Source organism: Plectropomus leopardus, chromosome 1 (genome assembly GCF_026936395.1).
Source record: "Plectropomus leopardus strain MGB_pleo_1.0 chromosome 1, ASM2693639v1, whole genome shotgun sequence".
In the NCBI taxonomy this organism is placed as follows: Eukaryota; Metazoa; Chordata; class Actinopteri; order Perciformes; family Serranidae; genus Plectropomus; species Plectropomus leopardus.
The window spans coordinates 11,294,495-11,322,429 of record NC_142176.1 but is presented as its reverse complement, the minus strand read 5'-3'; the positions used below and the strand labels follow the sequence as shown (position 1 = coordinate 11,322,429).

Here is a 27,935-nt window from a genome sequence, read left to right as displayed (position 1 = left end):
AGCTGAAGCACAGAATGATGTTATGTGAGTAACGAAAAACAGAGCTCGCGGTGGCTGTGCTTACATGCACACACAATATCCTGCTGTTTACATGGCTAATGAATCAATATTTCACTAATATTTCTGTTTACATGCAGCTGTGCATACTCTGATTAATATGGGCTAATTTTGTTAAAATGTAGAAAAGTGGATTGACATATCAGCAGTTCAGTTACTCACAATGTGAGTCACAAACTGCTACTGAGGAAAAAAGAACTCATGTCGGCCTGCACTTTTTGATGGACCTGCAAAAACGTCCAAAACTATCCAAGTCTTTCATAATGCTTCAAAGTAGGTGTATTTCTCCTGACCAGCAACGTGGCCTTTTTTTCCTTTATTTTTCGGCATGCATCTCAACATGTTGGCAACATGTGCCACTGAACGCTGCACTGTACATACATGCACAGAGCCAACCGTAAACAGTCAATAGACTGTGTGCTGCAAACTGTAGTAAAACCTCTGTTGAGACACATATTCTGAACGTCCAAAGAATGCTGTTAATCTGAATAATACCAACATTTCTTGCATGTCTTAATTGGAAAATGCTACATTCAGAATATCTAAACACATTTTGCTGTTTATGTGACCTGTATCAGATTCAATAATAACAGTGGAACATTAGTGTGCATGTAAACACAGTCAGAGAGAAATATGGTTCAAATAGATTAACTGACGCTCTTTTCTGACTGCGTTTCTCTCTAGGGCCACATGGATGAGGACGTCCAGGCCGCCTTACTACAGATCATCCGCATGAGACAGGAGTTTGTGTGTTAAAGCTTCCTCCAACGAAACAAAGTGCTACCTGCTGACTCAAATTCACCATTCTCACATCTCCCACTGCTGAGTCCTCCTGATGTGGCCCCTGTGGGTGCCCAGTGTGTGTGTTTGTCATTTGGCAAAATTTTCCGCTTGGAAATCCTTTTTTTTTTGTAGTGGTATGGCTGCACTTTTGTTCCCAGATATCTAAGGGCCTTTTCACACCGAAAAGTCAACGCCAAGGTCCACATTTTTGTTACGCTGTATATATTTGATCTGATTAGTTTTGGTTCCACACTGCAATCTCGTGAGCGCACTGAAGAACTATACATGACACACCTACAGTGTGTCCTGTCGTCATCACTTACGTGAGCTTCTCTCTCATCCTCTCTGAAAATAATTGAAAAAATGTCTGAGTTTTCATGATTTTTTTTTCCAACTCCCATGTGCTACTGAAACCTACACTGTACGTTTACTATAATTTAATGACATTATTGCTCATTTCTCCTGTCGCCAATGAAAAAGACGTGTCTGCTTTGACCGCAGCCGCCGTCTCTGTCGCTCAACCACAAACACGCTGCAGACGAGGCGCTACACCACTCTGATCACGTGATGATAACCTGCATAAACTTACCGTACTTTTTCTGAAAGTCTGAACCATCCAAAAAAAATGTTTTCTCACAGGAAACAAAGCGCACCGTGGTTCGGTTTGACCAAAGTTCGGCCGTTTGTGATCCAGGAGAGATTTTGTGATTTTGGTTCGGATCAAACTCAAAAGTCCGAAAGTCCTGAACAAATGAGGAAGGTGTGAAAGGGCCCTAAATCTGTGTGTTGTGGGTGAAAGTGAATAACTGTAGATTTTAGATACAAATGTGTTGTTTTCAACTTCAGTAGAAACTCAGCGGATGAAGACTCATAAATGTTACCGTATAATTTTCTATATCCAGCTGATCTGTGAAATCACTGTAACTTAATGATCTACATCTATGCAGGAACATATTTCAGTCTCTCTGACAGTACGTTATGTGATGACATTCAGCACATTTCTAAATTATGCGAATCTGTGCAGCTTTATGCAGCATTAATGCATTATATCCATTGATTATTGGAGTTATTAGGTCCCTCTCATAGATCGCTCACTCTTGAAACGCTCATCTGAAATGTAAAACAGACATGAACACAAAGACCACTTTTCACATTCCCACCTGACAGTCAGCGCTCACACAGCATGTTCTCGTGTTTAACAGCATGTTTGAGGGATAGATTCACATTTCTTTCAAGTGGACCTTAAAGGATAAAGTTCATAATGTTAACGTCTGAAAGCTGCAATACTGGTCCCTTAAAAAAATCCTTTAAAAACTTGTGAACCTGTCCTTTGATACAACACTCACATGCCCACATGTAAACTGAAGGAGTTATTTGTCGCTGTATTGTGACCCGCAGTGAAAAAATCTCTTCTAACGTGATTATAATCTAAGATGCGTTGTCTCTGTGCAAAAATACATTTGAAAGTGTAAACAGAGATAATACAGGGTTCCTACAGCTAAAGGCAAATTAGTTTTTAGACTTTTTGATGCCATTCAGAGTGAAATCTAAGACCAGCTTTACAACAAAAATTGATGGCGAAAAAGCGTGAACCAACATCACTTATTTCATGATAGAAACAATTTTCCCAAATATTTACTGAAACATAAAACATGACTTTGACTTGGTCTTGTGGGAGAGAAAGGCATAGGTGTAGATTTAAGGGGACACACACCCCTATTTAGAACATGTGCATTTGTCCCCAAAAGACGCCTAAAAGTATAACAGAACTTTTGTTTTGACCAAATTAAAGATAATTCCACCATAAAATTGATGCAGAAAAGGCAAAAATTGATGAATAAAAATTCACCAGAATGCAGGGAATTCATCGTTTGATGCTCAAACCTGCAGTTTTATAGGCGTGTCAGTGTTGAAACCAAACCTACTCCAGCAGTAACTGTAGTAGAACAGAACGGACAAAACGTGCCGTTTCATTGTGAGATTTCTTGGTGGTTTTGTGTTTCTCACTCTGCGTGTAGGGATCCACTGCTTTTCTTGCAGATTGTGGAAAAATAAAATGTATAAAATGCACCGAACCTCATATGTATTGCCTTGTGCTGGTTTCAGCCAGGCCGTGAAATATTGGTTAAAAATCTGGTTGAAGTTACTTTTCTCGGTGTCCCCCACAGTGCCAGCAGCCCGTGGATCCTCTGCTCTGAGCATTCACACGAAAAAAAATGACTGTTGTTGGTTCTTCTAAATTGATCTATGTGATGTTTTTGCAATAGGCCTTTTTTAATATAGATATTTTGTCTTTATTGTTTTAAATCGATGTTTCCAGTAACTTGGAGATTTTATAATGCAATGTCAGAAAAAAATGATTCTAAAAAATCCTTTTTTCACTACTTGTATTTTGGAGAATTTTGAACATTTTAATATGACAATTCATAGATTAATGAATTCAGTGCCTTTTAGGACTTTTTAAGTGTCTGCCTTGTAATATGGGGAATTAGCAGTATGAATTAATCATCAAGTGGGTTGCTTTTAAGATAATTGTACTTTTTTTAGTGTGAAATCTTTGTGTTTCCCTACTGAGCTGCAGGGACAGCACTAAAAGAAAACAAGTCAATATTGCACTAAAATCTCTAATTTTGGAAGTTACCCACATGGATTAACTAACTAAAATGCGTTTTTGTTCAGGTCTATATAAAGGATTTTGTCCCCTATCTTGTGCATTAAAACAGTATTATCAGGGAATCCTGTCACGTCCGCTGTGGACAGAAGGAATAATCTCACCATCCATAACTCTTAATGCACATGTGGGCATCTGAGTGTTTGTGTGAACCTATCCTTTTACTTTGTTCATGTCTGTTGTTACACTTCAGCTTCTCCCTTTTCTCTTTATTTCAGTTATAATCTCCTGAAGGTCCAAACTGATGTTTTCAGATTAATCCAAAGACCCTGAGAAGAATACAAAAAAATCATCCGAATATAAAACTAGTTGCCATTTTGGTATATGGTAGACAATAATGTGACAGATGTGGGAGTCATGTCACTCACACAGTCTCGTTACAGACATCTGGACATGGTTTGTGCTGGATTTGAGTCATGGAGGAGTGTGGAGTGGAGCTCTCTGTGCTGTGTCTTTGCAGTGGCACGTCGTCCTTTTGTTGAAACCAGAGTGTCCTCTAGTGGAGAGACTTGGCAGGCCAGGTTGATAGAAACTGTAATAATCAGTGTGGCCCAGGGGTAGGCAGTGCTTGTTTTTGGAAGATGTAATATCTGCTGGGAGTTTGCTGTAAATCTTACAGTTTAGTAAATGAATGAAAAAACTAAACAGCTTTATCCACTAAAATCTGTTGCTTTGCATTACTACTTTTAAGCAAACCTGCTTAAAAGACAGACAAAAGCTGATTTATTATAAGACTTAATGTTATAAAACTTAATCTCAGCAGCAGTGAACTCTCCTCGGACAAGGGCTGCGTCCCCCTGAGCCAGCTCTGTGTGACTCTTGGTGGTGTCGTGCGGTGCTGTTGTGATTGTTGAGCGAGTCTCGTATGCCTTTACACTGATATATTTTTCATAGCTTTGTACTACTTTAATTACTGTACTACAGTGTGACAATTCTGATATTCAGCAGGTCTGGAAGTAGAACGGCACAGAACATGTTCAGGGTAACTTTTACTGTAGGACGCCATGTGATGAGAATAGAACATTATTTATGTAGATAGACGAACCCCTTAACGGTTAGTTACATGAAGCACTCTTTTCTTTGCCTTTCAGCTAACACACTAAACACATTTCTCACTCTCTGTTTTTATATTTTGGCCAAAAACTCTGTTTACACCAACAGATAATTTAGAAAATACCTCTTGCATTTTGTTATGCAGATGTTAGGAATTAACACTTTCTGTCTTCCCTCTACGGCTAACATAGACGATAAATTAAAATCCACTGAAATTTCTGAATAAATAAACTGTATACCAATCTGTTTAAATTGGTTGATGTCTTTGACAGTAATATTTGTGTTTGTGAATCAATAATACAAAAATCAATAAAAGTGCCTAACATAGAAAACTGCTTTTTTGTTTTTGTTTTAGCCACGCCAGCAGTGTGGTCGAAATATTCATGATCCCCAGAGAATAAATCCTGCCGACCTCTGTGTCATTCAGCGCCACCAGGGGGTCCAAATTTTCACTTATTCTTTGAAATATTCAACATTATGGAGCCCTGCAGTCCTGAAAGGGGATATATTTTCATTTTGTATGCTAGTTAATTTACTTGATCTCACAAGATAATATACAGGGTTCCTGTGGTCATGGAAAACCTTGAAAGGTCATGAAATTTCTTGAATTCATTTTCCAGGCCAGAAAAAGTCAAAACAAAACATTGAAAATTTTGGAAAATCCATGAAATTTTATTGTGTATAATGACACTGTTACAGTAATCTTCCATGGATAACGTCCGCGTTATTTAACGTAACTGAAAATGTATTTTTTGTAGATGTTAATGTAATGTTGCTGTGTGGGTTGTTTTGTTTACCATCACATATTTTTCTGCTCACGTCCCATCTCTCCCTCCATGTACGCCAGCTATCTGAAATTATGTTTAACCCTTTGAAACATGAGCAAATTGACTTGATTTCTTTCAAAAACATGAAAAGTTGAGCAGCAAAAGAACAAATGACCCCAAAATTAGCAAGTAAATGACCTGATAATTAGTAAGGAGGGAGGCGTTACCTGTTTAAACAGCTGCTTTTGTTAAATAATAAATGTTACATTGTTGCTAATTTGCTAAAAAAAATTGCCAACTTGACAGTACTCATGATGGCTCAGCAGAGGCTGAGATTGAGAAAAAAATCATCGTAAAAGTCAAGTAGGTTGAGTCTATCTTTAAATTTTATTTTTACTCAATCCATCTCAAAAAGGCAGCCACTTAAAGTTAAACCTCCTCAGCTGTAGGTTTAAAGTTAACCCTGGATCACGGTTTAAACTGGAGTTTAAAGTTGTAAACTAAACTGAGATTTAAAAAGAAGTTTAAATTAAATCTTAATTTTAAGACAGTTTTAAGGTTTGGTGAAACAGAACTTAAACTTAATCTTCATTTAATCAGGTTTAAAAGTTAATCCTTGTTGCTGCAATCCAGCCTAAGTTTTAATAAAACATGTTCCAGTTTGTTAAAGTCCCAAAAAATGCTCCTGAAACATCACATGACCCACCTGAAGCAGGGTGGATAGATACAACACACCTGCCTGGAAAGGCTCCTCCTCCCTCAGGTGCACTCAGCTGAGTTAATGAGAGGATATTTGTTGCCTTCCTCCCTTTGTTTGACCTTGTTCAGCAGCCATGTAAGTTTCTTTCCTTTAATACTTAAATTTACCTTATAATGCACAATATCAGATGATGTCTCAGTTTATTGTTAATGCCTTTGTTTTCTCATTGCAGAGTTAAAACCAAACACACACAAATACTCTGTAATCAACCACACTGCTCTGCTGAGTCGACACCTGCTGCCTCTCCTGCTCCGTTCACGTCATCTGAGTCAGCGCCAGCACTTCTTCCCCACAGGGTGAGTTATTAAATAATCACAGTTGTCATGAAAGTTTAAATCAGCCACAGAGACCAGGCTGTAAACATGTCTATTTCTGCTGACAAGTTGGGCATTTTAACATGGAAGTCTATAGGGATTTACTCCATAAGAGGAACTGTAGTTTTTTGCACTTCAACATTCAGCTTCATTTTCAGACCTGGAGGCTGCGGCGTGGTAAAAACTAAACTGAAACTTAACATTTTAAACACTGTGAAAGTTCAACTGAAATAAACAAACCAACTCCGGGAACTAACTGCTGATGAAACAAAAACTAAAAAACAAAATAAAAATTAAAACAGGGGCTGTCACCTTTAACACGTTAATCGCAATACGGTTATGGTTTGAACTTTTTTTCTTTTTAATCAACATGCTGCTGTTTTGTCCCGCAGCTGCAGCTTCCTGCAGTGGCACTGATGGAAAATAACGACACCACTGTGCTCTTGGCTGTTGCTCGAAGTACAGACTGTACTTCTGTATTTTGGTATTACCCGCCAACCAGGCCTCCGCCACGGCCACAAAGAGTATACAGCTCATCAAGAGACACCCTCGCCCCTCTCTGTCTCGCAAACTTGGACCAAAACACCATCAAATGGTAAAACTAGGCAGTGCTGATCAAATAATCATGATAATGTTGCTGCATTGCACATTTCACACCTAAGATGTTTTCGGAAACGTATTTAAACGCCCTGTTTAACCATGATGGCGAGAATTTTGGAACGTGAAGTGGGCGCCATGCTGCTTCCTGCACAGTGAAAACAGAGGCCAAAAAAATGTAGATAAAATGATAAAACCAAGCAAACTGAGATTCTGTTACTGAGTTGCATTTTTCTTTCCTCAAATGTTTCGAAAAACATGTTTTAGCTTACAGTTCAACTGTAATATGTGTTTATTGGTCTGCTGCAGAGCGGTGCATTGTGGTAGTTGTAGGTTTTCCATCTTTTGAGCAAAAGCGAATGTCACAGTCCCTTTTCTCTGTTTCCTCTGGTCATGTAGCACCAACTTCAAAGCATTTGCGTCTTTCTGCAAAGACAGAATAGTGTGACGTGAGGACTCTTAATATGGGTGAAATACTTTTTTAAGAGCCCTGAAACCCCGTTTTCTCCATCAGCTTTTTACTACGAACAGTGTGGTTTAACATGAACACAGAATTTTCTGCCAAAGTCAAAAAAGTTGTTTATTGTACATGAGAGATTTCTATATTTGTGTTTTTGTTTTTGCTTCTTTTTTTCAAGTGGTTGGGGCCGCGATGGAAAAATAGGATCAAACAGACTTCTGTGCATTAGTCAGGGTTTAGCAATATTTTATAATCAAAATGTTTTACAGTTGTGGGGTTCGTTTTCATTCACAGTCAATCGAATCTGATCAAACGACACCCACACGGTCTGATGACGCACATTAGCCCAGTTTGTTTATGATTGTTGCTCATTTAGTCATGAATATTTAACATTACAGAGGAATAGAAAGTGTGTGGGTACTTCAAGTTATACTCTGTGTGTGTGTGTGTGTGTGTGTGTGTGTGTGTGTAGCTCCACACACTCTTACTTCCCTGGTGGAAACAGCTCGGCTCATGTGGTTTCACTTGAAGCACAATCAACCCAGGAATGAGAGCGAGTAGCTCTTTGGCACACGGCGCTCACTTTTATCTTTGAGCCCGTGTCTCTATTGATTTGTCTGTTGGTCTTTTTTCTCCTCACAAGATTTATTTTTCATTAAAGCTCTTTTCAGCGGGACGCGGAGAACAGAGGTCAGGGCTATTTCAGTTATCTCATTTCAGATAAATTTGAGGCATGCACACTCGCTGAGCACAGGGGAATTTTCCGTTTAAAAAAGCACAGCGTGGTTGAATTGGCCTGAAAATAATCAAGATTACTAATACTTAAAAAAAAAAATCATTAATACGAGCTTGAAGCAGAACTTGGAGTTTATGAGTGAGAGCTAATCCGTCCCTTATCCCGTCCTCTGTTCACACACACACAAACAAAACACGCACACACACTCGCTAATTGATACAAGGCTTGTCCTGGGTTTGATTTCTTTGAGCAAAGCTTGCTGGTTTCAAGTGGCAGCCCTCCCTCTGCTCCACTCCTCCTCCTTCCTCGGTTTTATGATTCTCTTTTTTGCGGTCTGCGCTGAATAAGCTGTTCTCAGCAATTATGGCAAATACAATTCAATCTGTTGGTAGATCTTTCTTTAATCTCATTTCCAGGCTCCTAATCAGTCCCATACATCCACTTGCGGCCATTTGGTTTACCATTGTAACCCCTTTCCCGGCCGCAAAGAATCCCATCTTTATAAAATTCGTCATCCCGAGAAGGATCAGAGACTTTATTTATGTTGGAATAAGCCCTGGCCGTCCACCGCATGGCTCATGAGTGGTAAACTGGCTGAGGAAGCAGGCGGGTGGTTAAATACACATCAGATACACGCCCACATCTTTGCTTCCAGTGCTCAGAGCTGTCACGAACGTTTGTTATCTCACACAGCAGTCTGCCACCTCTGCGCCACTCGTTCCCCGGAGGAGCTGCTTCACATTGTTTGTCAGAACAGAAACTCAAAGGCCTCCTCCTCTCCTGTTTTACAGGAATTGTGACAACTTTTTGTTTTGACTTCCCTTTTCACCACTTTTTTCATCTGAGCTCACTTTTATCACCTGTATGGTTGTTTTCACGCTTCCTCTCATACGTGACCAGATTAACCTGCTTGGGGGCCCCCGGCAGAAAATTCACCGTCGAACGGCCTGTTGCATCCGAGGTCTTTAGTAGAAGATACATTAGGTGGGTTTCCATTAACCCTCAACCCCAGAAATCCCTCATATGTGGCCGCGCTCACGTATGAGAGGCTTGACTTTCCATTATCTCTCGCATAACACGCCTACGTCGCTTTCGTTCGGAAATAATGGCGGCTAGTACGGTGGCTGCAATAGAAACAAACCTGCTAATGTTTTGAACATCCATCGCCATGTTTCTTGGAGTGTTATCGCGAGAGGAGAAGTCGGATAACATCGCTCAATCGAGACGTAGTCATCTCGTAATCGTGTTTTATCAACATTTTGAAAAGTTTGGCGTAAATCTGTAATGGAAACCCGACATGTAGTTAAAAGTGCTAAACTTTTTTTGCACAGTTGATAATGTTAAAAAAATACCAAAAACAACACAGCTTTATCCAGTCATGCGGCCTCGCTGTCATCTATTTTCTCTTCCTCCTCCGCTCACTTCCTTCCTGCTGTTTTACCTTTCGTCTGTCATCCTTCCTTCCTGGTTAATTCCACAGGTCACGTCAGTCAAGAGGTCTGCACCATATTTGTCTCCCTGTTGTAATTTCTAACTATTTCTCCGTAACTAATAGGCCATTACTCAGTGCCAGCCTGTCGGCCTGTGAGGCTGCACTGGGGGCAGCGAACACGAGGCCCAGGGGCCCCTCTTTTTTTCATTAGTCCCCTGAGGAATCGGACTGCTCCTGGCTCCGGGCCGAGACAGGCGAGGCCCCTTTAATGTTTTTGCAGAGCACCAAAGCACTTTGTTGCCTCAATAAAGTTCATTTATGGGATAATAAGGCTCTGGAGGACACATGGTGCTGATTTGAGTTGAATGGCTTCAGCATGGCTCACATTCCCAAACGCAAGCTCTGTCTCTTCCATCTCTTTCTTTTATTCTGTCTTGTTTCTTTTTCTTTCTCTCGCTCCTCATCTCACGTTCCCCCCATACTCTTTATCCGCCGTCATTTATTATTCTTCGTTTCTAACACTTTGGCACTGTAACTGTCTGATCCTGGGTTGACCTGGGATTTGCACACCTGGGAATGAATAGCAGCGAGGGGGCAGGAGGCCGTCTCATTTCCCAGGATTTATTCCAGAGCTTGGACGGGGGGGGGGAAGAGCAGCGATCAGAGAAATGAAAACCCTCAAGCCTCAAACCCTGGCAGGAGCTTCACATGCCAAGGATACACCAGTACACCAAGTGCCCCGGACATTTGCTGTATCATAGCAACATATCCTCACAGGACAGTTCGCATGATATCCCACCAAAACACACAAGCAATAGTTTGTATAATGTCCTACGAATATGTTTTTGTACTTATAGTATACATAAGGTGCCAGAGTGCATAAACAAAATAGATACTTTATCAAAAAAAGTGTTAGTGGAGGAACCCCCCGACAGAGGTCTAACAGACGTCCTAAAATCCTACACGTCCTAAAACATAAAAAAAAAAAAAAATCCTAGAGATGTTTTAAATCCTAGAAAATGTCCTAAAAACCGAGAAATGTCCAAGGATTGTCGGACATTTTTAGGATTGTCTGACATTTCTCGGATTTTAGGACATTTCTAATATTGTATAATGTTTCTAGGATGCTAGGGCACCTTTAGGATTTTAGGATATTTTTAGTATTTAACGACGTGTCTTGGTTTTTAAGGATTTAAGGATGTTCTTGGATTTTAAGACTTTTGTCGGATTTTAGGGTATTAGGGGCTTAGCTAGGACCTGTCTGCGGTGCAGGGATCCTCCACTGACTCTTAAAAAAGTTATATTTTGATGCGGTTTTATGCACTCTGGCACCTTATGTACACTAAACAAAAACAATTCCCAGTGTGAATCACTTAATTTTTATTATGAATTAGAAAATTATTGGGGGGGGTCCACCTGGCACCCTGTCAGGGCCCAGATTTGGCCCATGGGCCTTATGTTGAGCATCACGGATGTAGGAAATATATGCGTTGAAACAGATTCCTTCACTCTGTTGACGGTTTAAAACACACAAGTTTAGATATATTAGAAACAGAACCTCCACTTCTTTATATCCCTCTGGTTATTGCACACAAGGCTTACGTGAGTGTTGGCCGTCTTTCCCTGAAACCCAGTACAGACATCGTACACCACTGTATGCTAAATGGTTTCATCTGAGTTCAATGTTTTTCTTTTTCCCCTCATTAGTAGTTGGTTAACCACTAATGCTTGGTGTATCTGCTCAGCTTTTCTTCCTCCCTTCATTGACTTAGCAAGAAACAGATGGCGGCCAAACCGCCACATCTCCCTCTCCCCTCCGACTGTCATCCTTCCCACCACTTCTTTTACAATAATCTCTCGCTCTCAAACGGAAAATCGCCCCAGTTTTGCATGTCTGCTCGTGGCGCAACACATGAGACAGTGTATGTGGTTTAATAGGATAAGGCTTTTGGGGTTGCTTGGTGCTTGGAAACATGGCTCAGGCCACCTCTGGCTGCTTCAATCATCTTAAAGACATTGGGTTAGGCCTGAGGGTGTTAGCTTGAGCTTGTTAGTGCGGTTGGAAAAGGCTGCGTTTGATTCCAAGATGAGGACTGGATGAAAAGCTGTGAGTCTGGAGGGCTGACGCTGATTTGATGTTGGCGTTTGGGAGCCGCTCCATTTTCAGTTGTGGTGTCTTGGGATGGCACGCTGGCTGAGTCGCCAGTTCAGCCGAAACAGACCGCTGACACGAAGGGTGGCTCAGTGATACAGTGAAGACTAACTGTTACATATTACTCAGGCTTAAGACTCTCATAGAGAACTGAGTGGTGCAGATATTTGACTTTCTGCTGCTATTTGGAAAAATCTCTTGCAGTATTTGAATAGATGACTTCAACAAGCTTTTAGCACTTAAACCAGAAGGAAGACTAGGATCATTTGTGGCTGCTGAATATATGCACTGAAACATTAATCAATATAAAGCCATATTTCTGTATGAATTAAATAAACTGGTTATACCATGTTAATTAGTGATCTTTATGCTAAGTTAAACCAAAGAGGTTATAATACCAGGAGGTGACAACAGCCACAAGAGGGCGCTCTTACAGTGCGGCCGTCAGACTGTATATGAAGATAAACAACATGACAGTTCCCCCAAAGTGTGGCTTTTCAATCTTGATCGCCCCCTGGTGTCAGACTGCAGTACAGGACGGCACATTGGCTGAACGCAAAACTCAAACTAATGCCAAATAAATTTTTCCCAAAATGGTTTCTGTCACTAAAGGTAGTTCTCATCACCCTGATGTTTGCTCAAGTTTTGTTTTCCTGACAAGTTTGGTTTTAATGAGTTCTGTTATTCTACAAAACAACTCCCCCACCAGGGATAACGCTAATACGCACCTCCGGCAAATTACTTCACCAGCATAAGATGGCAGCATCCGTATCCCGGATGTTTTAGCCTCACTTAAGAATAGCGGGGGTTAATAGTGGCGCATTGTCCATCTTCATATACAGTTTATGGTTAGGCTACACCACTGTCTCATGTCTCATGACTTCAACAACGTTATCACAATGAGGCTGTAACACTGTGTTTGACAGGATGACGTTCTGTAGTCTCACTTGTCAGCAACCATGTTTTTTAAGACACATAAAGGCTTCCACAACTTTAGAGACTTGTTTTTAGAACATATTAATAAATGCCCCACTTGACATAATATGTCCTAGAACAAAACATGAATATCTCATGAGTTTGTGAGTTTGAGTTTAACCGCAGAGCAGGTGTGTTAAAATGACTTATTCCAGCAACACTATTCTCTGCTTGTACGGTGTGGTCTGACATATATCCATTTTACTGACTTCAAGTCTGTTTACATCCTGTCAACTCTACAGTACCTTTGCCTCCGACCTTAGTGATCACAGTGCTTCTTCATCTCAGAGTTATTAATGTCACTTTTTACAGTCAGCTTTTAATTATTGCTAATAGTATTTATTGTTTTTGTGCAGTGTTTTGATCATTTTAGCGAGGTTAGCCGGTCAGATAGCTTAGCCAGCTACTGAAATTGCTTTTCTCTGACTTTGGCGTTTTATAGGTTTAGTTTGGATTTACCAAAGTCACACAAAAACACAAACAAACTGCAGATCTGGGCAGAGGTAGACCAGCAGCTCCCATGTTCAGTGAAGTAAAATTACAGTTTTTGTCAGTGGAGTCTGGCTTTGAAGAGAGCACAGACACGTTTAACTCTCAGTTCAGTTTCCTGTCAGAAAGATCTGTCTGTTTGGGAAGCACTGAGCATACGACTGGATAAATAAAACAAGGACTGAGTTTTGTGCGACTTTGTAAACAGACGTTTTAATATAGTTTTGCTGTTGACTACAGCAAAACTATATTATGCATATATTATACTATAAATGCAGACTACAGTGACTTAAATTCATAAAGACTTTTTTCTGTTTTTGGATTCTTCGTTTGCAGGAGTCATCATGCAAGAAAAAAAAGATTTTTTTCTCAAACTCGGCATAACACTGGGTTCATAACTGATAAACTGACCATAACTGACCATTTGACACTACAAAGTCAAATGTTTTTTGTCAAATGTTCAAAGAAAATAACACAGTCAAGTATGGCTGGATAATTGGTAAGATGATTTGTGTTTGCATTTATAAAGCATTGCATTTATCTTTATAAAGCTCAAACTTAAAAACACTCACTGATTGTTTTCCATTTAGACGCAACTGAGACCAATTTAGAGCGTCCAGCTCTTTGCCTAATTTGCTGCCTCTGGCCCAACATGAATTAGTTTTTTCTTTGTAGTGGGTTGATGATGATATAGTGGTTCAGGGGTTCATTTCCTCAACAGAGCTGTGGTTTCAGTAGTGTTGAGGTCAAAAGGTCAAACACTCAAAGCCTCTCCTCTGTCTCAGTCGTGGGCTCCAGTTGCTGAGTTATCGTCACGTTGGATCGTAGTTATTAACAAGTTTGACTTCAGATCAACTTAACAGCACGAAACCAGTGGTTAAGAGCCGAGCATGTGATACATGGTTATATTGTCGAACCATCTCATTACAAACATAAAAGGAGACTCTTTTCTTTGGGCAGGAGTTCACAAGATGTAAACAGGCTGTAAAAACTAAAACATCTGTATTCATTTTCTCCTGTTTTCCACATTTGGTAGTCTTTAGTCAACACAGCTCAGAATCAGGAATTCTTCAGGGTAAATTTAGCCAAATAAATGTTTAAATCGTCTGCTGTAAAGGTTCAAATGGAGGCAAGTTTTGACTGGACTTGGTCAAATCGTAAGCATGTGCGTCAAAAATTAGAAGTTTGCAATTGTGCTGACGTCATCTACTGTAGTATATCTGCTGGGCCAAAGTGCTTTGACATTTTCAATGGTTAACTTTAGGTAAGTCAAGTCATATTTCCATGATAGGTTACTTCACACTTGTACTCCACTACATTTCAGACTTCTCTATTTATTTGACAGCTATAAATACTTTGCAGATTAATATTTTACATTGACCTCCATGTTGCTCTCTACTGATGATTATTCTCTTTTCCAGCCTGTGCATGACATTTAACATGACACAGAAATTAAAAAATACACAAAGAACAGCATACTCATCTGCTGCAGAGCAGTGGACACAGCTTTGGTGTACTTGCAATAGGAGCAGAGTCTATAGCCAATTTTTAATGCGTTTTCCTGTGCCTAAAAAACCTGCAGACATTTACTTTTTTTGATCCAAAAGGTGTATAAATGATCTAGTTACCACCCCACACCCCTTTTGGTCTTTTTTATGTTCATGGTCAGTGTGTACACCCAAAAGCATATATGCACAGAAAATCTTAATCTGCAGGTGATGGTGGCATTATCATCTGCATATTGTGGCAATCTTACGCATTTTTGTGGCCGCCACCAAAGTTCTCCTACGCACTAAACACACAGGAGAAGTTTCAGTTTGCAACCTCACACCTAGATGCCACAGTTCCTACTAGACCTTTAACATGCGCACACAAGTGTCTGAAATAATAATAATACGAAGATAATTTGCCTTTACACGTACAGCCCCAGACCCACTCAAAGGTTTCGAGGACTAAGCCCCGAATCTCCCAAATACACCCCTTCTTATCCAAACCCTGCTGTGAAGTAACCTAATTTAATTGCAGCCCTTTTTTCTCCTCTTCTCATTAAACACGAGTTTAAACACAGAGTTGACTTCAGATTGTCGGTGTGTGAAATCGTTTTCCTCTCTGTGATCTCAGCCTCGTTGGGCGATGACTGCCTCTTTGTGTCTTTGATGCAAATTCACAATGATTGGAGGTTTCCGGCGCTCCAGTTCCTAATCTCGTGGGAAGTACTCCTGTTCACCTGATCAGGGTTATTTGGCTTTGACGAGCTGCAGAGGTGTGTGTGTGTGTGTGTGTGTGTGTGTGTGTGTGGCAGAGAGACAGTAGATTTTGTGAATACATTCATGCGAGGTGTGTATGAGTGTGTGTGAAATCATGCAGGCATCTCACAGACGTGACTTTCATGGCCTCACTTCAGAGAGAGCTTTTCCCTTGGCAAGATATCTTGCCCTTGGCGAGACCAAAGGGAAATATTTATAAATCATCCGCACAACAAATATTGAATCCGACCTGAGAGGTCAAAGCCATTCAGATGGACACCCTCGCCAGAAATGTGCAAACACACCTTCAAATCCGCCTGCTGACCCACCAGAGCGTCCCTGCGACCAGATTTCTGACCCACTTATGTATCCCACAAACACACACAAACACACTCACACCCTTCGACCTATTAATACCAACATGCTCCCTGTGGGATTGTGAGCTGCTGCTCGCTGGAAGATCAAATGCAAACATCTGGTACCTCGCCGATAAAACTACTTCCAGCAGTCTTTCTTTTCACCGCGCTGCATTTGCTTTTTGTTGTTTTTGTTGTTGCTGTCTGACCCGTTTCATTTGCTTGTCACGGTAGTGTGAGTTCTACTTAAGAGGAGCATGAAATAACTTTAACATAACTAATGACTTTTTATTTCCCCAAATCTTTTGATTTGTTGTCACAGTCTAGCAGTCACTCATATTTTTTTTTCCTTTTTTTCTAAATGTATAAGAAATGAGAAGTTATTTTGTCAAGAGGTGAAAGGAGATCAATAATAATAATGATGATAATAATAATAGTAATTATACGTATTTAATGGTGCCTTTTAAAGCTCTCAAGGCCACCTTACAAAAAGACAGTTAACAACAAGCACCAATGCATCCATAGATTTTAAAGTCAAACACATAAATAAACAATAATAAACTTGAGAAAATTATTGTCATAAAAAATAGGTGAAAATTATAGAATGACAGATTGATAAAGACTGAGAAATTCTGGATTTCTTTAAGCTATGAAATATAAATGATGAACTAGACTTTAATCTCTTTTTGTAGCATCCACTGAATTATAAATATAATTCAGTGGATGCTACACAAATAACAATACTTCAATCTCTCCTTTTTTCTTCAAGTGGGAATTTAGAACAAATTGAGGATTTAGGAGATGGATGTGTTAAGGTCATGAGCAGATTTGCCTTAAAATTACTTAAGGTTATCCATACATTTTAAAGGAGTAGTGTGTAGGATTTAGTGGCATCTAGCGGTGAGAATTGCAGATTGCGAATGGCTGAAACTTTCCCCAAGCGTGTGCCCAGCGTAAACGTCTGGTTAAAATTCCTTCAGTGTTCATTGTGCAGCAGGTTTTTGCAGGGAGCTGAATAATCCACAGAGGTCTCTTCCTCTCCAGAACAAATGGACAAGGTGATTTAAACCAGTATAAAAAAACAGATTAATGTGGTTTCACATTACAAATGGGTGTCTCCCTGATGCTTTTTGGCTGGTCCCAGACGAGCTGCTAGCTCAGCACACTCTAATGTCTGATCACCTTTTTTCTCTGATAACTTAAGATCCAGACATTCAGGTAGTTTTTACAGGAAACTGAATTATTTGCAGAGGCATCTTCTTCCTCAAAATAAACAGACCCGATGATTTATACCAATAAAAATCTGAATAAAGCAGTTTCACGTTAAAAATCTGTGTTTTTAAGTGCTGCTGACTATGGCTATATAATAATATTCTGGAAAAAATGATTGCAATATTATATGCTATGTAAATTTAAAAATGATAATGTTTGATAGGCTTGGTATTGATGGGGATCTGTAAGTCAGATGGCTGATTGATAGTCTGTTTTTAATAAAAATAATGGGGAAACAACTTCAGACACCAGCTGAAAACTGGTGTGAGGTTTTTTGTGCGGTGAATTAAGCCACACCAGCACGTTGTCTTGTATTATTCCTCTTTGTGCAGAACCATCATTAGTTTAACACAGTATGCTGGTGATTTATAGGAACATGCACTCTAATGTCTTACAGACTGCTGTATTTGCAGCTTCACATGGCTGCTGGACACATGTGGGAGGACGTGTTATGTGCTGCTGCATGTATGGCTGTTTTTATGTGGACTCATTCAGTGCAACAATATCAAAATATTGGAGTGAACCTTTTCTGATTTCACTCATGAATACAGTATGTGGGTCAACAGCGAGATAATGGTTCAACCCCATTACCAGCACCAGATCAGAGAAAAAGGACTATCAGCCCACATGGTGTGAAAAATGGCAAACAACAAACAATCTCTGCAATTTCATAGTCTTTTTAGTTTATTCTCAACTAGATCGAAGGTTATCAGTTGAAATCAACAAAATTACATGAACCGCTACATAACAGTCAAATAAGGACTCACTAATGTGTCATAAAGTCTTATAATGTTTAAAAGATACTCTGCAATGTACCATAGGTATAGACTTGGCAGAAGAAAAAAAATAGTAATAAAAAAAAAGTAAAAATAAAGTAATAATTATGAGATATTAGTGTAGCATCTTTTAAAACAAAAAAGCAGTTCAAAGTGCTTTGCAAGAGAAACAAATCAATGACACAAGTGTTAAAAATGGAAGGAGTGAAAACAATAAAATTAAAGATTAAAAGAAAAAAACAATATGATACAAGTAATAATAACAAGTTGATAATGGAAAAAACACAACAGAAGTTGTTTGTCTAATTTGTGACTGGAGTTTGTTCCAAACCTTTGGTGCATGAGGACAGAAAGCTGCTCCTCCATACGCTTTGCAATTAAATTTGGGTACAGTGCATAGCTACTTGCTAAACTGTTAAACCTATTGGAAAACATTGTTTTTCCTGACTTTAAAACTGTTACACAAAACAGTGAAAAAAACATTGTGTATATGACCAGATGTATGTATGTACACCTATGAAAAGTTATACACTATAATTTGTTTGTAACTCAGGTAATCGTGGGCCTGTCGTTTGTATATAACCATTGCTTATTTGTTAGATATCAAAAAACCGAAGTTAGCAAACTGTTGTAAGAAGATGTATTAATGTACATATGTCACATATGTCATAATACTGACAATAATATTTATGGTTAAGTAGAGTGTTTATTTGACAGAAGTTAAGTTCTTCAACTGTTAATTTTATCAGAAATGTGTCAGAAATTTAACTGAAATTTTGAAATTGCTTTTTTCTTTTTTGTTCATCTTTGTTGGCACAAACAATGCAATGCACACTTTATTCTTGGGTTTTTAAAATGAGGAGAAATCGCTGACTTCAATTTTATCTAAAGCAGATTCCACATCTGCATTAGATAAACCACACAGAAAAAAAAACTAACTGTTAATATTATATCTTGATCCATGGGGCAACAGAGGCTACACGTTCTGCTCCTGAAGTACATGCAAACACTCCTAAACACCTTTAAAGCCAAAAATATTTAAGATAAGATAAACTTTAATTGATCTCCTGAAGGGAAATTCAGTTGTTGTAGCACAAATACAGCAGCGATAGGCGACAGGTAAAAAGAAATAGTTAAAGAAATTATAAAATGCATGTAAAAACAAAAATGATGTTAGAATAAATAAAGAAATAATAAAGAAAAAAACTGAGGAACCTGGTGCTTACCCTGTTGAACAGACATCCCATGTACAAATGCTATGTCCCTGCTGCAGCAGCCGCAGGTTTGATTCCAACTCGTGGCCCTTCGCTTCATATCATCCCCTCTCTTTTCCCCTTTCATCCTGAAGCTGTTCTATCAAATAAAGCCAAAAAGCAAAAAAAAAAAAACAAAAACTATTAGCAGTTTTACCCTAGTGTCATTTTTTTTGTGAATTTATGTCTATTTGCTTTCTGAAGTTTTCCATGGATTTTGTGTCACAGCTGCAGCCTCAGTGTTAGCCAGCAGAGAGCAGCAGATCCCCATCTGTCCAGAGCCTGTTTCAGGCGAGATCCCCTTTTGAAAGCAGCAGACTGAGTGGACTGGCTTCACTCACGGTGCCGCTCCCCCTCAGAGAAGACTGTGTTTTGATGTGAGTGTGATGAGAGGAACTACCATTCATCAGAGCTGCTGTAGGAGCTAAATCCTTTCATTTATTTATCACATTTTCATAGATTTCATCATCTTTGTGCAACATGTCCTGCTTCTTGCATGAGCGCTGTTTCAAAATCTGTGACTGTTTGGCTAATTTCAAAATTCCTTCAGATGGCGGTTTGTTTTTGACCTTTATTCGCCTCAGACAAAGATCAGACGGCGTCGGAATGACACTGACATGCATGGAGGGTGTGCATAACAGGGCCACCTCTGTGACAAATTTACTGAAAAATATGATTTGTGGATACAGGAAGGAAAAGAGAGGGGCTGTGGGTTGGAGAAAAAAGGTAGTAGCTGAGCAGAGAAAATGAAAAGAGAGTTCTGGCTTGCAGCGTTCTTGTTATTGCAGCCTGTTCTGGCTGTCAGAGGACCTGACTGAACCCTGACCTCTCTGCCAGCAGCATGAGGAAGTGGTTAGACAGACTCATAACAAGACGTGGTGCAGCTGAGTACTGAGAAACCGAGGCTGAGGGGAGGGAGGGGGGAGCGTGCTCCCTTTGAGTTGTCTTTTGTTTTTTGGCACGGCACCTCCGGCCACCACGGCAGTTCCTGGGTCCCACAAACTCTCTCAGATTGTCATGTCAACGATCACGTTGTGTGTCGACCTAAACCACATCTTGACTTTCTTAAAGAGCAAGTGGCCTCATTCTCTGTCTGATGCTCTCATGAGACAAAACGGCCCTCAATGCCATTAATTCGACCGCTCTCTGCTGACCATGCGGCTGAAGAGCGGATGGATAAACCAGACTGCTGCTCCATTGGACTCGAGCAGTTTCACGCTCATAAACACAGTCAGGGCTCAGTGCAAGCACACTCATCGTTGAACTCCCGCCCTTCCAATCCCTTCATGTTGTTGCACCAAATTCTGTGTGTGTGTGTGTGTGTGTGTGTGTGTGTGTGTGTTTCATACACACACCGAGCAGTCTGGAGGGGGCATGCCAGATGTCAGTGCTCCGTCTTGGAGCAATTAAACCGGTTGTTATGATGAAAGAATTTATTTGCCATTTGTTTCTCCTGCTCAAGTCTAATTGAGTGATTGAGATCTTAATTAGATTGGTGCTCTTTTTTCACCTCCATTGTTTCACAGTGTCTTTAATCCCTCGTTTGTATTTTAACCCTTAAATGTTGAAGTTATACCTCTGTGTATAAAGACGTCTGTGCAGAGCTGGAAAACCAGCTAATTACTGTAAAACCACTGCAGTAACTGGAGCAAGTTTGGAGAACAGAGATGCTTTTTTACTTTATTTTTCAGTCGTATGGATTTTACTTGGGTACTTTTGTACCATTTGAACCAACCACACTCTGCACATTTTACTTTTTTATCTGTTATTGAAGCAGCTGTAAACAATATTTTTATATTGGCAATGGATCACATGACCAGGCGCGTAGCACCAAATTCTGGGCCCTATGCATGACCAGTCTCTGTGAGCTCCCTGCCCTCTCTCTTTTTATTTATTTTTAAAAAGACCGTATGCTTCCTTTCTTCTTTCTTTCTTTCTTTCTTTCTTTCTTTCTTTTCTTTTATTGAACTCCAATTCTTTGAGAAAGACGTGACAGTGTGCTTTGTTGCTCCAGAAGCATAAGCAGTCACTTTCCTCAACACTACAGTAGCTGTGCTTAGAGACAAACCATAGTGAAGGGGTGGACTGAACCATTTTGCACCCGTTAAAGGGGTGCTCAGAGAGCCTTCACTGCTTTTTTTTCATACAAACGTGAGTCTTTCAACCGATTTATTTAGCAAACTTTAATTTATTTATGGTACTAACTACTTAGATATTAAAAATTGCAAATGATTTTTTCATTTCAGACTTTTTTGAGGACCCCCTCCTACTGGGGCTCTGGGTAATCAGTCCCACTGTGATGCCCCTGCACATGACTGTATGTGAAGGGGGTCACTGGTAGACAAACCCACAGTGAATTATCACCAGACTCTCAGTTCCTCTTTGCAAGATGGAGCATCTCAGTATCTTTCACCCCATTGTTTTGGTTTTCCGGCCTCTGACTTTGCTGTCTTGGTTCAGTTTCACTGCTCTTAAAGGAACAGTGTGTAAGATTCAGGAGGATTTAGAGGCATCCAGCAGTGCAACCAGGTGAAACTTCTCCAGGTTAAAATTCCTTTAGTGTTTATTGCTCAAGAGGTTTTTACTAGAAGCTTAATTATCTACAAAGGTCTCTTCTCCAAAATGAATGCACCAGGTAATTAAAACCAGTAAAACACTGAATAGAGCAGTTTTACATTAAATAAATCATTTTTTTCCTGTGCTACTCATCACAGAGGGGCTTCTAACTATGGTGACTGTGATGATAGGTTATATTTTGTGGAAAATTTGCGATCATGCATAAAATCCCAATTGCTCCCTAAATGATGTCAGCTACTTTTAGTTAGATGATTATCATTAACAGTTAACTCATGGAATAGCTTAGTGTGAATGTTTTTTCTGTGCCTTTGAAACAGAAATTTGACCATCTGTGAAAATACAGAGACCCTGGACAAGAGACTGAATTAACACTGACTGTTATTCGATCTTAATAAAGTATTTCATAATCAAGGCCCTCGCATAAAACAAGGCTGTCTCTGCAGCGGTAGGATGCAAATACTTTTTAAATTGGTGCTAGATGACCAGAGAAAACAGAAAGAAAGGATGCTTTTGCTCAAGAGGTAGAAAACCTACAACTACCAGAATGCAATGCACCTGATGTCACTTGTAATGGTCCCTGTGAAATGATGGTGGCCAGCCGGATCTTATATTACAGTTAAACAGCAGCTAAAACATGTCAATGAAAACATTTGAGGAGAGAAATGTGCGACTCAGTAACTGAATTTTGGTTTACATTTGATCAGTGTTGCTTATCTTTACTTTGGGATCCCTCTTCCAGGACAGACAGACGTGCAATAGATGTTGTAAAAGTAAGAAAAACATAACATATAACTATAGTAATAGACATAAAAAATTATAAATGTAATTTATGATAGCATTTAACATTACATTCAAATTTTGTAGTTTATATTTGTGGCGATAAGTCATATGTGTATATTCATAATGGCGGCATGACTAATAATAATGACATGACCACAGCACTTGGACAACCATGACCATGACCATGAGTTCATTTACACATACTAATCACACTGTTTTGATACAAAGCAAAAATCAGCGAAGTATTCCTTTAAGGAGCCACAAGATTGAGAAGGGTCAAAGGTCATCAACCAGGAGTCATTGGAAGTCTTTTTTTTCTTTTGTCAAACTTCTACATAGTTTTTCTTGCCTCTGTTTGTATACTTGCCTACATATTATCTCTATGTGGTTGTTACACATATTTTGTGTCACATATTTATCATTCTTTTGGGTTTTAGGTGACTGATGATTCATCAGCACAGTCTTGCATCAGGAGAGGGAATCATGTTCGTAAAATAAGCCCACAATGCCTCAGTTTCCTGTCCCACAACATCTGCTCAAATGATTATGAAAAACACTCAGCATGGCGCCTCGTCGCTCAGAGCGTCCATATGTGGAAGTAAACACTGTTTGTGATACGATGCCATCCTTCCTGAGGCGGCCATCACTTTGTCTCTTCAGCTCAGAGATTTAAAACAGTGTGATAATGATGCAGTCTTTCTCTCACCGTGGCACATTATTAGATGCTTAAAATTGTCTCTGTACAAATTTGTTTTCTCGCTCTTGTAGTCTGTAAACAGCTCTCTGTTCCAGAGAGCCTTGCAGAGACCGGCCAAGTTGTTTTGCATTCTTGTTCTTGGCAGCAGTTGGGTAAAAGCTATAAATTATTTATCCATTGGTTGTTAGCAGAGATACTCTGGATGCTAATAAACTCCTGCAATGTTTGATCTCCTCTGTACCTTCGTGCTGAAAATAGTTGATTGTGACAGTACTGTGCCGGAGCTGCATTTCAAAGAAGCTGCTTCATTTTCTGTCTGTCTACTGATGTGTAGGCAACTGGTGTGTGTTTTGGCTGTTTGGAAGTTAATAAAACCTTCAGATGGAAGCGATGAATGAGTAAAGCTTTGTGATATTATACATATATGGGTTTGACGTGTGTGTTCATGAATACTGATTTTTAAGAAGTTACCAGTATCTGCAAAATAGTACCTGACAACTAATTATCAAACCAATTGTGGATGAAAGGACAGATGGAGGGAGTAATGTTATCTATTGAAATCTACTCTGAACTGCATGCTGTCTGTTAATGTTGCATATACTTGAATGTGTGTATGTTTATTGATATTTTTAAAGGGCAAATTAGGTTTAAAACTGTTATTGACTTTAATACTGCCAAGGAAGCAGTATCTAAATGCTGCAGAAATATTTATGTGCATTAAATTATTGATGTTTTATATTTTCATAGTTACTGTAACAGTAGTTACTGTAACAGCTCTATCAGGATGGAAGCAAAACTTAAAAATCAAATTCAGAATTTATATCAGACAAGTCATTAAAGTTGTCCTTGTGTACACACTGGAAGCTAGTCAATGTAACTAGAGTCATATATATATATATATATATATATATATATATATAGTTGTTTATTTACAATTTCTTCAACAACAGAAGAACAAAATTAATTGATTTTTATAATTGCATCTGCTGTTCTCTTTGTTCAATCCAGGTCCATGCATGTTGTTTTATGCATGCCATTCATGGCAGTTATCTGTTATGTTAATGTCTTACCTTTTTCTTTTTTTTTTAATAATCAAAATTTAAAAAAAAAAACTCATCAAACTCAACCACTCAGTACTTTTACTTGAAACAAAGTGTTTCTACTAGTTTTACTTATGGTAATAATTTGAAAAAAGAATTCTGAGTTGAAGTGTCTCTGTTGATCTATACATGTTTTAACAGATTGACATCCAATTTCATGCCTCTCCCAATTTTGGAAGACATGGTCTTGTTTCTATACTTTAATACGGGCTCTCATTTCACTGATGATGTTCTCAAACTTGTCTGTTTTATTGGCTAATATCACACTCACAAAGCTAAAGTGCTTCAAATTACTCCCAATATCCATTTGTTGCGTACTGAATTACAATATCTCTTTGACTCTGTTTCTAAGATAAAAACAGACAAAAAGCTAGGACGACCTCTTAAATAATTGAAAAATGTATATCAAATTAAAACAAATAAGGTGTAATAAGATGTCTTGGTTTAAATCCCCCTCATAAAATTTAATGTAATCTTTATTATTGTTTTTGTTTTATGTAGTTTTTGTTTTATACATTTTTTATCTTTATGTATTTGACATTGTTTCAGATGTTAATAAAACTATTCAGTGTTTTAAAATGTATGATATACCTGCACATCGTACTGTATAATTTGAAAAATGATCGTTAAAAAAATAAATAAATAAATAAAAATGGATTCTTCTTCTAAGGTTTCTCATTTCCGTTGAGTTTGTGTTGAACTGCTGAAACAGCGCCCCCCTGAATTGTAACAGTGGCTCCATGTTAATTTGTGTGGCCAAAAGGAGTATTGCACCACCAACGGCGGGATATTTATTTCAGTTTAGACCGCGGAAGAGGAAGCAAGTTCGCATCTGTTTGTAAACAACAACACTAATTATCAAACAACAAGATGTGTCCACCAAAGTGTCAACGATACGGTTTATAACAATGTTCAGAAAAGCTGTGAGGAGGAGACAGCCGCACCGAGACTTTACCAAAAAGTTCGCCGTTTAAATGAAGCAACCGGGAAAGTTTGCTGACTTTAGCTAGCTAGTTTCTCCAGTGTTAGCTAGCAGTGATAACAACAAACAACTCTACAAAATGACAGTTCACGCCGACTGTGATCGTTTCATTTAATCTGATGGGACGTTTAATGTCGGCTACAACGAAACTGGACCCGGAGAAGAAGCTGGAGAAGCACATATGATCAGAAGTGACTGTTGTTAAAGGCTAGCCGAGATATCAAGCTAATCCTCATCTGTAGTGGACACGAAGTCTAGCGGGAACTATTGGACATGGCTGCTGGACACTTTTCTACTGTGAGGGACAACAGTCTTCATCTTTAGAGACAGGTAAGTGTTTACAAAAATACACCTCTGTGCTTTGTCTCCGCTTCTGTGATGCTTGTTGGTTTTGTTTATTTTTGTGCTGGAGTTAAGCTGCTCGGTAACATTATAGTGCGTAGTTTGCTTCGTAAGGAGATGTGGAAACATAAATTATGGATATGGATGAGATGTTTTATTATGCCATTGCTAAGAGAGATTGTAAGTCGTGTATTTTATACGTGCAATAGCGTTTACTCGGGTACTTTTGAGGAAGTTGCACTTGTGTATTTTCATTTTCCTCTACTTGATACTTTTACTCCACTGTAGTTCAGAGGCAAGTACTGGATTTTTCTATCACACTACATTTATTTGATAACTTAAGTCACAGGTTGGTTTGCAGATTGAGGAGACTTATTGATCACCTTGTGGTGAAATCAGAAGCTGTCCATGGTCAGCAGTAAGGTACACTGTGTAGAGTGGTTAAAATTTGCCTCATATACATATACACCAGCTACAACATCAAAGTGATATACACATGATTTATTTAAGTAACCATCATATTCCAATAACATGCAGTGCTATACACCATTCTGTATATTGAGTACTTATACTTTTGGTACTTTAATGGAACACTGTGTAAGGTTTATAGGAATTTTAGTGGCAACTAGCAGTGATTATTTCATCTTGTAAGGAGCTGAAACTTCTCCTGGTTAGAATTTCGTTAGTATTAATTTTTTAAAAGGTTTTCACCAGGAGCAGAATTATCTGCAGAGGTGTCTTCGTCTCCAAAACAAACCTACCAGGTTCACATAAAGAGTAAGTGTTTCTCAGAAGTTCTTTGGCAGGTCGCAGACAGTCCGCTTTCCCAGCATCTGCAAATGTGTGCACACCCATTTGCTCTCATGCCTTGATGTGTGTTCACCTTATTTATGATCCAGACATTCAGGAAGTTTTTACTGCGAGCTGAATTATCCCCAGAGGCCCGCGCCTCTCCAAAACTAACTGCCCCTGTGATTAAAATCAGTAAAAACACTGAAGAAAGCAGCACCCTAAAAATCTGTCATTTTCCGATGCTCTTGTTGTGCAGTGGCTGCAAAGTCGGTGGCTGATGTGATAATGCAAATGGCCCTTTCTAGGGCCAGTGTTTAGTTTGTCCATTCTGGGCTATTGTAGAAACACGGTGGTGCAACATGGCATTATCCGTTGATGAGGACCTGTTCCCTTTGTAGATATAAACGGCTCATTCTAAGGTAACAAAAACACACCGATTCTTAGTTTCATGTGATTATACACAAAAGAAAACACACTTATTATATTATATTCCATTTCTGTCAATATATCTCCTAAATCCTACACACTGGACCTTTACGTATAATGTTGTGCCATAACTTTTGATTGCACCACTTTTACTAGTATCAGAATATTTCTGCGTTGTGGTTTTTATGGTTCCACTCTCTCAAATGTGAGAATTTGCTACTCTTCTTGTCTTACATTATAATAAATGTATTTAATGTGTTTTGGGGTGAGCTTTTACAGTAATTGTCACTCCCCAGTCTTTGCTTGTGCAGAGCCTTTGCTTGTGTTGAGGTCAGAGTCTAGACGCCCAATGTAATGGACAGTCAAGCCTTTCACACTTTAATGTTAATGTTAAAGTCACTGTGGGCCAGAATTCAGAAAAAGCATGTTACTGCAGGCTGTGGATGGATTCGTCAGTGGAAACCACCTGCTTAGTGAAGCAGGTCTTTATAATTGCCCACTGACAGTAACGCAGCCTGTTGATGAACTCTTTGCGCTTACCACATGATTTTAAATGGAAAATAAAATGGAAATGCAGAGAGTTGCGCAGTCACTCAACACTCAATCACGTATTAGGAAAAAAAAACAGCATTATATTGGGAGGGGATGCTAAGTACTGTCAGCATCTGGTTGATTGTAATTGTAATCATGTCAACACATTAACACCCACCTACACACACACAGATGCACTCCCACCACCTTCACCATCCCCCTCCTCTTAAAATCTAGCAAACATTCACGTCCAGCCCAGTCAGATTGGCTTAATACATCCACCAACTCCAGGGGGAAATTACTTGCGAGTTATTTTTCTTTAGCTGGGTATTGGCAGACCTCCATGAGCAGTGTTTTCCCCTTAAAGACATATTACTTATGAATCAGAGGGAAAAACGAGGGGAATTACTGTTATTAGAAAGAGTGGAAGTTATTAGAAAAAGAAAAAGTGAAACATTACCACTGTGAAGGGGTGCTGAGAGACTTGTAAAAACTATCGAGTTTTTTTCACCAAGGTCAGGGGTTTTTAACTGCAGAACTTGGACAGTAGCACAGGCTG

At 39.2% G+C, this 27,935-nt stretch overlaps 1 protein-coding gene and 1 long non-coding RNA gene across 3 annotated transcripts in view; both read left to right on the top strand.

Moving 5' to 3' along the window:
- uacab (uveal autoantigen with coiled-coil domains and ankyrin repeats b) overlaps nucleotides 1-4,896 on the top strand; it is a 58,716-nt gene extending 53,820 nt beyond the window's left edge. For both annotated transcript variants that reach the window (XM_042491508.2, XM_042491517.2), the window contains exon 19: nucleotides 742-4,896. In XM_042491508.2, the coding sequence (XP_042347442.2) occupies nucleotides 742-813 (72 nt within the window). In that variant the 3' untranslated portion in view covers nucleotides 814-4,896. The remainder of the gene's footprint in view (nucleotides 1-741) is intronic.
- Nucleotides 4,897-6,055: 1,159 nt separating this feature from the next.
- LOC121947006 (uncharacterized) lies at nucleotides 6,056-23,585 on the top strand. Its single transcript, XR_006106053.2, has 3 exons — nucleotides 6,056-6,166; nucleotides 6,264-6,387; nucleotides 22,944-23,585. It is a non-coding gene; the product is annotated as an uncharacterized LOC121947006 (long non-coding RNA).
- The last annotated feature ends 4,350 nt before the right edge of the window (nucleotides 23,586-27,935 follow it).